Below are 13,165 nucleotides of genomic sequence, written 5' to 3'. Positions count from 1 at the left end.
TCGCTGATGAGACCCAGCGCGGTGAAGCAGATTCGCCCCCCCCCCCCCCTGTGGGCGGAACCCCGGCATGTTTACGGGAAACACGAGAACTAGGAAGTAGAATCTTTCGGTGAGATTTGTTGTGTCGCCAAACTTTATTTTTTGCGACAATGTTCAAAAGATAAACTCGATACAAACTCGGACACACACTTGTTTTTGAGAAAATCAGGGGCCTCCTACGAAGTCGAAGGTAGGATTTAGGATTTTGGGGAGCGTTAAAAAAAAAAAAAACACATCCGAGCAAAAGTGTAGTACATTGTAGGAACCTCAGAGGAAATATCATGTACAGTACTGTTTATATCGTTGGGAGCACAGAGGGGAGATAAATACACGGTATCAGAACATAACATGCCAAAGTGGAGCCGCCTCACTGATGTAGGTACACTTTGAAAGGCCTGCAGGACACCAACCGTGAATGTATCTGTAATCTGTAATAGATTACTCGCCGTTGTAAACCTGCGAAATGAGCAGGCATGCTAAGTGGAACAGTGCGTGCGACTCACCAACGTCAAATAATGACTTGAGAGTTCAAATCTGAACAGAAAATAAAAGAATCCACACATATCCAATGATGATATTTTCTCATCTAACCAATAACTCGTTCCTGAATCATGAATTATGCGTGTGCAGAATGATATATATTTGATATTTATTCTGGCTGCTGCATCGGCCTGCAGATGCTGCTGCAGTGTTTTGGAAGCAAAAACATCTTCATAGTGATTATTTTTGACCGATATTGTTTGGAATGATGTCATTATTCCTATTTTCTTTGAAGAACTCATGAGAAGAACTCAAGTGACTTTGGATCCATAACAGAGATGTTTTCTTACTTTTGAAGGAGATGGTTTAATATAATATTTCACTTAAGATCATTATTTTTTTGAATATAAAAGGCTTTTTTGACACATAATAAGCCTTTAAGAATAGTCCTCCTTCTTGTATTTGAAAATTACAGCCGATCAATACTGTGAGTTCAGTTTAATTATGATGAGTTGTGCTTTCCCACCTGTAAATGCATCAGTCTTGCTCTAATATCAGATCAGTATTAAGTTGTCAGAGAACGTTGGACGGCTTTAAATAGCTGCTGTGACGATTTCTGTGCAGCCTTGTTATTTTTGTTTGACGTTCATCTGACTTTGTTAGAATATTTTGGATCAAATTGGGACATTGTTGTGTGCAGGAGCAGCTGAAGCGGCCATGAACCGAGTCCCCCTGCAGCAGCCGCAGAACTGTGGGCCCTGGGAGCTGAAGGAGCGGCTGGGGACCGGGGGCTTTGGAAATGTCACAAGATGGCAAAATAAGGTACAGAAACCCCTGATGACTTAAAGCTCCCTATAATGCATTTGCTCCTCCCGTGAGGAGTTTTATTGTGTCTCCGGGAACATCCGCGTTTTACAGCAATATCAAATATGAGGCTGATTTTCACCATATTTATTGGAAGGGTGTGGTGTGGTCCAAGGTAGAGCCTGGTACATTTTCAGGGAGTTTAGTCATCGCGCCACCTGCTGAAAAAAGGAAATGACACAGTCCCCCCTGTAGACCTAGTGGATCGACTAGATCAAAATCAGATTTGGTCAGAAATGCCTTAAGAACTTGTTGAAGGGTTGTTGTCACCTATGAGAATCAGTTTTTGCATTAAGACCATGTCGCTTTTTTATTTTTTGACATGTAAATAGCATGACATCAGCGCAGGAAGTTGTCATCTTTGTGGATGCAATCTGGAATAATTACCGTCTGCTGCAGTGATGTCACTCCTAGTCACAGGATGAAAGCCTCCGTGGAGTGAGATGAGAACATCAAGACGGTACACTTGGTGGAGCTTCCTCTTCCTCTCCTCAGCTGTGTTACTCACTTTCAACACAAATGTGGAGTAGCAACATCGTTGCAGGAAGAATCAGAAACTTTTGTACTTGACATTTTAATCGCTTGTGAATCTTTTGATGTTTCAGCGATAAAAGATTCATGGGACGCTTCTGACGACTTGAAGCAGAGTAACCGGGGAACATCCGTACCTGCTGCTGCATCGCTGTTCTAGATGTTCGGATTTCTGCGCTAGATATTCACATACATCAAACATCCTGGATTGCTTGTTTGATATTGACCTCGTCTCGCGTGAACATCATAACATCCGCGACACCTACAGACTTTGGTGAAAACATCCGTATAGTGAGTTGTGTTATTACATGTCACATTTAAATTCTGCTGCTCTTAACAGTCAGATATTTGGCTCGGTAACAGCGAAGCATCATGGGACAGACAGACCCAGACATTTATTGAACTGCAGCGGGCAATGTTGATGATTAAACTTCCTCTTTAGGAAATTCCCCATCCTCCTGTATTGGTGACAATACTTCGGGTTATTAATAGGTGGCAAACCACCTTACGGGAAACCAGCTGGGTGTGTTGTTCTTGGTGATGAACATGAGAAACAGCCAGGGAGGGAGTGAGCTATACTTGTGTTGCTCATCATTTTTGGCAAGTGGTTAAATGTACAGTTAAAAGTACATTTGTGGTTCTCTGCAGGCAAAGGTGTGCACCCTCAATTTATAGTTCATTTATAAACCTCCTGTAGTTGCATTCAGTAAAGACATGAATCCCTTCTGATGCTCAAGTTGAAGCGTAATGTATCCGTATATTCAATAACTTGTCAAGGCGTTCTAATTCATGGAAAAAAGTCCAGTTTCCGAAGACTCTTTTTGGTGAGTCTCAATCGGGCCTCTATTCGTCAGAGCTGCATCTTTAGGTGAGCTCTGTTCGTCCGTCTCTGTCAGCTCATGCAAAACAAAGGAGGGAGAATTACTTTTATATCTACAGCAGGTGCGTATTCACGGTGGCGTGATGTCATGATCTTCGTGTACTATGGTGTTGTCGGTTTTCATGTATTTCCTGTAAATTTGGAACACAGAATCTCCTGTCTGCACAAGAAATGTATACTTGGGGTACTCATAAAGTATCCTTGTAGTTTTACTTGTCCCGCTGTACACACACAGCAAATATCTGACTTGTCAATAACAGGACAACGATGGATCCGCGCTGTTAGTGTCCCAGTAAGTCAAGATGTTGTTTATATTGATGTTGAATCTAAATGTGAAGCGGACAAATAGAATTCAACCATCAATTATCGTTATTATTTGTTCTCTTTTCCTGCTGGAACATGTCAGTGTTTTCCCAAGAAAAGGCCTTAATATATAGAATGGAAATACATAATATATCATTTAAAAAAAAAATAGGTACTATCCCTTGTTATTTACCTCTTTCACTTTTAATTCAAAAAAATTACTATTAAACAAGAATTAGCTGAATGTGTTTGTGTGTGTTTCCAGGACACGGAGGAGCAGATCGCTATTAAACAGTGCCGTCAAGAACTGAGCGAGAGAAACAAAGAGCGATGGTGTCTGGAGATCCAGATCATGAAGAGGTCAGTTTGGTTACATCAACCTATTTGGTTTCTTTTTTGTGTGTAAAGCATCAGGATTCCAGGTTTTCCGGTTATGATAGTGATGCACGGTGCTCTATGACACAGTTTTCCAACTCAGCTGAAGAAATCTGTGATTGCCCTGCTCCTTTTATACCATCGAAAGCTCTTTTTCGGCGCGCGGGGAAAGTTTGGTCTAACGTGTCGTGACTCACTACGGCACATTCCATGACAAACTGTGCACTTATGAGTTTGACGTTTATGCGCACATCTGTTTTCTCCCAAATACAAAAGCTAAATTTGTATCCTGAAATTGTAAAAATCAGACAAGACATTAGACAATTATAACAGCTGTGGGGGGGGGTTGGGTTATTTCTGCACTTCTGGTGGTTATTTTTAACTGGATAATTTGCCGCCTCTTCATTTTTGCATCAGTTTAGTGTGTGTTTATTTCCACACGTCTGGGTTGTATATTAACAATATGAGCGTTGGGCTCACCGGATGGCAGCTCGCGTGGGTTTCGATTGTTTGTTAGTTGCCAGATGTATGTTTTGTTTTGCAATTTTCTGGGGCAAACATGGATATAAAAACAGTTTTTGTTTTGTTTTTTTTCCTGCCCCAGTTTAACAAGTGTGTTGTTCTCAGACAGACATGGTCAGAGCCACAAAAAGGTCTCGTGCACCCACGCTCAACTTGTGGAAAAACCACAGGGCCGGGGACACATACGAGGCAGCCTACCATTATATTATTACAGCACTTATCACAAATGTACACATGAGCATACTCTGAAAAACACAATGTTTCCAGCGTCTGTTGCGATTTAGTTTTCTTTATTTGGTTAATTGTTAGTCATGCACTGACTAATGCTTTTTTTCTTATTCGCAAAATACTTTTTTTTGAGGTCAGGTTTTACAGCACACAGTATCACAGTGAAACTGTCCTCTGACCAGGTTCATTGATTTTACCAGCCGGGCAAATAAACAAGTTGATATCCTACAATAACTTTTCAGCAGCTTATTATTCTAGCGATGACTATCGCCTGCATTCTGTTGTAGCTTTTATAACACCCCTGAGAACATGGTCCACAATGCTATCGTTGGAGTGTAAATCAACATCCTGAGAGACCTGGTGTCAGTTTTTATTTTGTTATCCTTGTGTTTCTTCTTTGCTTTCGCACAGAGTCCTGCTGGTTGACAACCAGAAACAGATTTTATTTTCGTTTCTATGAGATCCTGCCCAATGCTTAAGCTCACAGACGGACGCTACTTTGTGAAGTTTAACACGTGTTCCGATCCTTCGGGGCCCCTTAGGTCAGAGTTATGAAACATTAAAGAACTGGAAATGGAGAAATGAAGGATGATCAGAGGGATGAGAGGGAGGTGAGGAGGTCATGTAAACATTTTATTGAGAGGTAGGGGTTCTGGTCATGAGAAATAAGCGGAGTATGATGATGTATGTGATGACATAGAAGAAAGAAAACAGTTTCAGTGTCTAATTTCAGGTCTATGCTGAAAACTGTTTCATGACATTGTTTTTTTTTTCTATCTTTGATCTGACAGTCAGCGAATGAAGTTCAAACAAACCAACTAAAATCATTTTTGTTTCTTATTGTAGCACACTCAGGCTAATGCAAGTGTTTGGGTGTGTTCCCTTTGTGAAACCAGTAAATCAAAGCCATACTATGAAGGTGTGACGGTATTCATCAAAAGCAGAAAAAAAATATAATGCAATGCAAATGAAATAGACCTTTTTTTTCCCAACTTGTTGATATGCAAGATCGGAGTTTCAAGTAGGGGAGAGAACCAGATGAGCTCACGATAATACCACAATACTACAATATAGATAGTGTCACGATACAGCAGTACTGCAGTAATGGCTATCACGCAAGACAGTTGATGTGTATTTGTGTAACTGAGAAGAAAAATAAATCTAAACTGAAAATGCTAAACCAAACAGTGACTGGGGAAGTTTATAGCAACACATTTGGCACCGGTGTATTGGTGTTGTATCACAAGCAGAAACATCACAATATATTGTAATATCAAGAGCTTGCAGTTTGTCATCAGATCCGTTAGTTATCAGTTTCGATTACACAGGAGGAGTGGATATTATTACAAATCTTATAGAATGTACCTCAAACATTCACCTTTGACCTCTACTTCACATATCACAAATGAGTAGGATATGAGACGCTGTGCTTCCCCACCTGCTGACACCTTTCTGCTCTTACTACGTTCTCAGGTTGGATCATGTTAACGTGGTCGCAGCGAGGGAGGTGCCAGAGGGGATGCATAAACTAGTGGCCACCAACGACCTGCCTCTATTGGCCATGGAGTACTGCCAGGGAGGCGACCTGAGAAAGGTACAAATCTGTGTGTGTATGTGTGTGTGTGTGTGTGTGGGGGGGGGGGGTGTGGTCATTTAAACTTTATATTTATATTTTTAAAAAAAGAAAAAACTCATTAAAAGTGAAATAAGGCAATCTCATATATCAATGGGTTCCACCATACTATGTTGAAATATTCACACAGTAATGCCTGACTTGTTTTGGCGAATAAATAAGCTTTTTTTTTTAAACGTTTTTGGGCTTTTTTTCTGGCAAGAAATTTGGAAAAGAGTACGCAGCGATGCAGTGATGCAGCCCGGGGAAATAGAGCATATTCGTGTCAGGCAGGCAGCAGGAGAAGACAATGCCAATCATCACAAACCTCACTTCCATTCATCATTGAAAGCGGCACAGATGGTCAGAAAGCTGCCATGTTGGAGACGACAGAGGGTGGAAAATAGTACCATCCTCCTCAGTCAGGTGTGACAAGTTTCCAGCAGCAGTTTGCCAGTTTGCGAGAGAGAAAGAGAGAGAGAGAGAGAGAGAGAGGAAGAGAGCAATCTGGCCTGAGGTCCAGCTCTAAAACACAGACAGCAGATTCATGACATGAATGCTTTATTGAAACAGTGTGTATCAGTCACTCTCAGTCCGTGAGTATCAAATGTCTGTGTTGCTCTCTCTGCAGTATCTGAACCTCCTGGAGAACTGCTGTGGAATGAGGGAAGGCTCTGTTTTGATCCTGTTATGTGACATTTGTGAGTATCAGATTCAACAAGACTATCTTGAAGTTTCACGTCTGTGTGCGTGTACGTGTACGTGTACGTGTGTGTGCGAATTGATTGTCTGACTGAATGAGCTGGCAGCAGGATTAGTTTCCTGTAGTATGTGGAAGAGAAGGTCTTACTGATCTGTATCATGATGTCACCGATGACCAATAACCACGGCGCTTAGTCACCATGACGACAGCTCACACTTAGACAGAAGTGGACGTCAACAATCGGGACACTGTCGCTCTCCTTCACCAATGTAATGTACACACGTTTTGAATGTTTCTCAACATATAAACAGTTTTGAAAGCAGACACAAATGGTATGGCTAAAGTAAAGTATGGCTAAGTAGTGCGTATACATACACACACACACACACACACACACACACACACACACACACACACACAGAAAAGCCTTTTCCTGTTACCCATTGGTGGAAATTTCCTGATAATGAGTGATCCCCCTTCAACTGCTTCACTGGCAAGCATTATTATATAACCATACACATCCACACCCACAAAATCACTGGCACATACACAGACACACACACACGCACACACATGACAAGGGACCCAAAAGGTTTGGTCATCCGCTTTGTTGGTCATTCTTTGCCAGCGCACACTCGACTCACACTTTGACAAATAAGTTACGTGATATTATAGCTTTTGAGAGTCAAAGTTCAACTCCACACCGGGTGAATTCCTGTTTTCACTGATCTCCGGTAAGCTAATATCTCATCTTGATACAGTAAAGAGGACATGTACGCCATTGACCCTGTGTGATGTCACTGATAGTTGTGGTTACAGGCGCAAAAATAAAACAAAACACTGTTCTGTTCCTAAATAGTTTCAACAAGGATGGGCTGTGATTTGTGGTCTTTCAAGCTCCGCAAGGATGACTTGTGTACACTCTATCCACCATTTACATTATTTGTGCCGCATAGTGACGGCAGGACCAAAACGCAGAGACAAGGAGAAAGGTAGAACTTGACGCAACTGAGGTTTAATAAGCTCAACGCACGCACACACACATACAAAATCAAAACTCTGGAAAAAGGAACAAGCTAGAGAAGAAGTGAGGTAACGTGAGGGAACAAAATGCAAAGATCAAAGTGACTCAGAAAACCGAACTCAAATTCGCTCGACTGATGACGAAACTAGAAACTGGTGGGGGAACACAAGGGTGGGGAAGGAACTGATAGGGTGAGAAACACCGGGAGCAGGGCTGCTAACAGAGCAAGACTCAGGTGACGCACTCAAAAAGTGGTGGGCAACAGACAGACAGGAAGTGACAAGTGCACGGAGACATAGGAGGGAACAGCTGACAAAATAAAACAGGAAATGAACATTAGTGAACTAAAACGCAAACAAGAGACACTCGTGAAAAACCAAAAAAATACATGAGAACTTGCAAACTAAACAGTCACTAACACAAACAAAAAAGTCAAAAACTTTTGATCCATTACAAAACTAAACAGGGTCCTAATGGGACCGTGACAATTTGAGTTAGTCTTGGCTGTGCTTTGAATAAATCAGGCACCCAAAATTAACTACAAGTGTGCTTTAAAGGAGGAGGAGGTGGAAAACTGCCTCTTCTGTTGCCGGTCGGAGTGTGTGATGGTTATTTATTCTGTTTTAGTCATTATCATGTGGTAAAACAATTTGGAGAACTGAAGAACCTGCCAGATCAAAATCTTGACCTTGCTCTTGGACAGTTTTTAAGTACGCGGGAGTGACATATGTTTTTTTTTTTAAATTGTATTAATTTATTTCTGAAAGATGAAGATATAGCATGCTTGTTTTCATCCCTGGCTATGTGAATATACAGCGTAAGCAGCTGCAGATGCATCATGTTACCGTAAAGCTAAAAGTAAACTTCCAGTTCAATTCATGAAGTTTTATTCGTCTTTCAACAACAACAACAACAATGACCACAACAACAAAAGTCCAGACATAAATCTATAATAGACATATTGATCAAATTAGACTTTTTAAGGGTACAATCCTCCATAAAGGCAACAACTCACTCGTAATCATCGTACGTCTGGAATTATTTCCAAAAGTGTCGAAAATATTTTCTTGACTTTTGTTCATATAAGGCCTGTGGTGTACCCTGGGAAGTCAATGGGAATAAAATTCTCAGGAGAACCCGAGGCAATGTCATGGAAAGTGGGAGGAACATACAGTATCACCATAATTCAGACCGGCTTGAAAATAAAACAGCTGATGTCCTCATTCCATGTTCCGCATTCTCACCAAGGTTCCTGAAAATCATCTTGGCAGTTTTTGCATAAATCATCTGAGAGATAGACAGAAGAATGCCATCAAAAACGGCCTCATTGGTGGAGGTAAATATTAAGAGTGCTTCCTCCAATATTCAGTGAAAAATCATCCAAGCAATAATACGTTAATTTCATAGATTCCCAAAAGGTTTGTGGTCGGTTTGTGTGTAATGCAGAATTACAAATGTCAAAACACTTGATCAAATTAATTTTTTTATTGGTCCCTGCTTCCTCTTCTCCTACTACCCCAGCTTCCGCTATGACCTACCTCCATAACAAGAGGATCATCCACCGAGACCTGAAACCCGAAAACATCGTTCTGCAGCAGGGAGAGAAGAGAGTGAGTTCAAGCACCTTGTTATTGCAAATACACCCGAACCGCAACAAAAAGGACTTTTGTCCCCATGTGGCTTATGTGGGACTAGTAATTGATGTGGGACTCTCTCAAATCCACATCAATAACATCACATCACAACAACTGCTCTCAATATGGAATACTTAAACCACTTAATCTTGCATTTACGAGGAGGTTTTGACATTCTTTGCTCTCTCTTTGCAAATTCATCCATCGTTGATGTCTCTTCATGTGTTAATAATTGAAACGTATGAATTTGGCCTATAACATCTTTTTTTCTTTTCTTTTCTTACTTGTAATCTAAGTTGATCCATAAGATTATAGATCTTGGTTATGCCAAAGAGTTGGACCAAAGCAGTATTTGTGTCTCATTCGTGGGAACGCTGCAGTACTTGGTGAGTGATGACACATTTGGCCTCTTCGTGTATCTACTGTATGTAGTTGACCGTTAGAGCTGAACCTCTCCATCGATGTTCCAGGCTCCGGAGCTGATCGAGGGGAAGAAGTACACCATCACTGTGGACTACTGGAGCTTCGGGACTTTAGTTTTTGAGTGTATTACAGGATTTCGACCGTTTCTACCAAACTGGCAACCAGTTCCTTGGTAGTGCCACCCTTCAAAACTTCCCCTGTTTAAACCGAGTGCATGATAAGTTCAACTCTTTCTAAATAACGATGATACATGTCAAAATTTCCACCTTTCTCAAATCTCTTTTCCTCTTTTTTTTATCACCTCCTTGACTTTGGTCTGGCTTTTTACAAAATAAGATTAACAATGATGTTTTTGGATGATTATTAATTAGAACATTTTCCTCCACTTAAATATTATTGTTACGTGACTAGATTTGAACTCAAAAGGAATATATAAATAAACAGAAGGTGCCAACACAAAGAATGGCAGGATACGTGAATTGTGCCAATATCAACGCCCCTTGACATTTGTAAAAAACAACTAATGAAAGATATTTAACTCCAAATCTGGTTTGCCAAGAGGAAAAACACTCTCCCACTAATGGAGAACTCAATAATATGGATACTCATAACGCACTGCAGGCAACATCGTGGAACGATTTCACCATAAAACAACAGACTCAACATCATTTTGACATTGAGTTTCAACAGGGGAAATTTATCCATGCTCTTTATTCCAACACCACTAAATAAAGACGATTTTAACCATAGTGTCGACATGTTATTTGAAATAGTTGAGGTGGTTTATTACATTGAGGTACAAACTGAAAAAAGCAATTAATTATATCTGATCCGTATTACATGATGCTTACCTGATGAGTTTCACGTACTTCACCTCGTTTTTTTTGTTTTTCCCTCTTTCTTCAAACTCCTTTTACTATTTTTTTCCTCATACAATTTTGTCTTTTTTAGGCACAATAAACTAAGAATGAAGCAAGACAGTGACATTGTTGTCTATGAGGACCTCACCAATACAGTCCGCTTCTCCAAACATCTTCCGCAGCCCAACAACCTCAACAGGTGATTTTATCTGTCTTACACACACACACACACACACACACACGCACACACACGCACACACACACACACACAGAAAAGCGGTTTTAAAGAGAGACTATAATTCTGTCTAAATTGTTGACTGGTTTCTGGCAGTCTGTTATTAGAGAAGCTGGAGAAGTGGCTGCAGCTGATGCTGAAGTGGTCCCCTCAGGAGCGAGGCAAAGGTCCCGATACTACGCCCAGCAACTGCTTCTCCCAGCTTGAGACTATTCTGCAGCTCAAGGTTCCATTCAGTCCATCAGTCATCAGTTTTATCTTATTGCCCTCTAGATAGATATGTTGTGAAACTGTAGCTAAAGACAAAATATAAACCTTCAAAGTGCGATGAAGTACTCCAAGGAGTGCTGCTATTATTATTGCCTTTCCTGCATTTTTTTTAACCCCACTTCTTGTGTTTTCTGTCAGCTGGTTCATGTACTGAACATGATGTCTGCTAAGATCCTGACATACTCCGTGACTGACAGTGAGACGGTGACCGACCTGCAACTGAAGATTGAAAAAGACACAAACATCCCCGCAGCCAATCAGGAGCTGCTGCTAGAGGCGGGATTAGCCTTGGAGCCTCACAGTTTGGCCATGCAGTGTGCAATAGATTACAGGGTAATAATCTTTAACATCTGTACACTTAACGCCTCCACAGAATATTCAATGACACAATGTGACTGAGTGTTAGTGTCTGCAGGAGATAGATGGACGACGGACAGATTTGCCTCTCGTCTTTTTGTTTGATCGCTCCTCCTGCAGTTACGAGCCCCCGTTGGCTCCTCGCAGCCTCCCTGAAAACATCCGCTTTGTCCGTAAGTCAAGAACTTGGTTTTTGTCTTTTTTTATCCAACAGTGTTACAACTATACCTCTCAACCTGTAGTTTTCCAGCAGTTACACTCTTCTTTTCGCTTGGCTAAAACACCGTGAACACTTCATACAGGAGAAATAGCTGGATACCATTTATACTTCACTCTAGTTTTAAGCAGATTTTCTCTTGATTTTCTTCTTTGGTTAATAAAGAAAAACAATCAGTTGGAACAAAAGTGGCGTAGAGACTTTTTAAAAAAAAAAATCAGTAACCCTTTGACCACATTAAAAGCCCACACTCATTAACATAAAGAAACCAAACCTTGTGCTCATTTTAAATTCAAATGTTTTTTGTGTGTGTTTTAGATCTTATTTTATGCCTGCATCTAAGCTCACAGCAAACCTTGTGCTCTTTCTTTGTTCCAGAGGATGACCCAAAGCACATTCTGGCTTACAGCCCTCTGAGGAGGACTTGCGGCCAGGGGTGGCACACCATCCGCTCTCTGAAGGAAGACTGGCAAAGACTGCAGCAGGGCCAGAAAGCTGCCATGTAGGAAGCACGCACACGCACACAGAGAGAGAGAGAGACTTTATTTCCTCAAGTCTTACCCTAACTAGTAATTGCTTCAAGTGTTACTTCACCCAAAAAAGTGTATTTTGTGTGGGCGGCATGGCTCAGGGGTAGAGTGGCCGTCTAGCAACCAAAGGGTCGCTGGTTCGATCCTCGACCCTGGTGACCATGTTGAAGTGTCCTTGAGCAAGATACTGAACCCATAATTGCTCCTGATGAGTAGGTTGGCACCTTGCATGCCAGCCTCCACCATCAGTGTGTGAGTGTGTGTGTGAATGGGTGAATGAGATGACACTGTAAAGCACTTTGAGTGCCGCTAAGGTAGAAAAGCGCTATATAAAATTGAGTCCATTTTCCCCTCCAAGTACACACAAGTCAGTGTCTTGACCTCACAAAGATGTTTTGTTCCATCACTTCTTTGTTACTACAGAATGCAGGAAGAGCCATGTATATTTGGCTTATAACGGGGACTGACAGCTAACAACAGACCAAAATGGTGGTGGTGCAGTGGTCAGCACTGTTGCCTCACAGCAAGTAGGTTCTGGGTTCAAGTCCCGGATCAGGCCTCCCACAGTCCAAAGACATCAAGAGGGGACGAGGCTGATTGATACTCTAAATTGACTGTAGGTGTGACTGTGAGTGTGAATGGTTGTCTGTCTCTATGTGTTGGCTCTGTGATGGACTAGTGACCCGTCCAGGGTGAACCCCGCCTCTCGCCCGAAAGCTGGGATAGGCTCCAGCGACCCTTAACAGGATAAGCAGAAGAAAGTGGATGGATGAGAAATATTGCTGTCATTGTGAACTTATGTATTTCTTGTTCTCTTTCACGCAGCATGAGTCTGCTGAGACACAATTCCTCACTATCAAAGCAGAAAAATGAGATGGTGTCCATGCACCAGAGGCTTATGGCCAAGCTGGACTTCTTCATCACCAGCCTTCACATCGACATGGACAAATACCAGGAGCAGACGGCCACCGGGATCGGTACTGTTACAATGTCATGATGAAACACATTTGACACTACAAATTGGTTACTTTGTCTACTAATTACCCAGCAGCATATTAATTGTATAGTTTTCTTTCCA

General features: G+C 41.5%; 1 protein-coding gene across 2 annotated transcripts in view; it reads left to right on the top strand.

Annotated features, from left to right (window-relative positions):
* Positions 1 to 86: 86 nt before the first annotated feature.
* ikbkb (inhibitor of nuclear factor kappa B kinase subunit beta) overlaps positions 87 to 13,165 on the top strand; it is a 16,953-nt gene continuing 3,874 nt past the window's right edge. Inside the window, exons 1-14 of one of the 2 annotated variants that reach the window (XM_086206581.1) lie at positions 87 to 229; positions 1,220 to 1,341; positions 3,363 to 3,457; positions 5,696 to 5,816; positions 6,466 to 6,535; positions 9,083 to 9,171; positions 9,492 to 9,581; positions 9,666 to 9,790; positions 10,570 to 10,677; positions 10,810 to 10,939; positions 11,122 to 11,316; positions 11,399 to 11,513; positions 11,936 to 12,059; positions 12,913 to 13,064. In XM_086206581.1, the coding sequence (XP_086062707.1) occupies positions 1,237 to 1,341; positions 3,363 to 3,457; positions 5,696 to 5,816; positions 6,466 to 6,535; positions 9,083 to 9,171; positions 9,492 to 9,581; positions 9,666 to 9,790; positions 10,570 to 10,677; positions 10,810 to 10,939; positions 11,122 to 11,316; positions 11,399 to 11,513; positions 11,936 to 12,059; positions 12,913 to 13,064 (1,519 nt within the window). In that variant the 5' untranslated portion in view covers positions 87 to 229; positions 1,220 to 1,236. The remainder of the gene's footprint in view (positions 230 to 1,219; positions 1,342 to 3,362; positions 3,458 to 5,695; positions 5,817 to 6,465; positions 6,536 to 9,082; positions 9,172 to 9,491; positions 9,582 to 9,665; positions 9,791 to 10,569; positions 10,678 to 10,809; positions 10,940 to 11,121; positions 11,317 to 11,398; positions 11,514 to 11,935; positions 12,060 to 12,912; positions 13,065 to 13,165) is intronic. The other variant, XM_086206582.1, reaches the window with a different exon arrangement.

The sequence above is a fragment of the Aulostomus chinensis genome, chromosome 6 (genome assembly GCF_037954235.1).
Source record: "Aulostomus chinensis isolate RoL2024-O1b breed Wild chromosome 6, RoL_Achi_v1.0, whole genome shotgun sequence".
Classification (NCBI taxonomy): Eukaryota; Metazoa; Chordata; class Actinopteri; order Syngnathiformes; family Aulostomidae; genus Aulostomus; species Aulostomus chinensis.
This window is presented reverse-complemented; position numbering and strand designations above follow the sequence as displayed.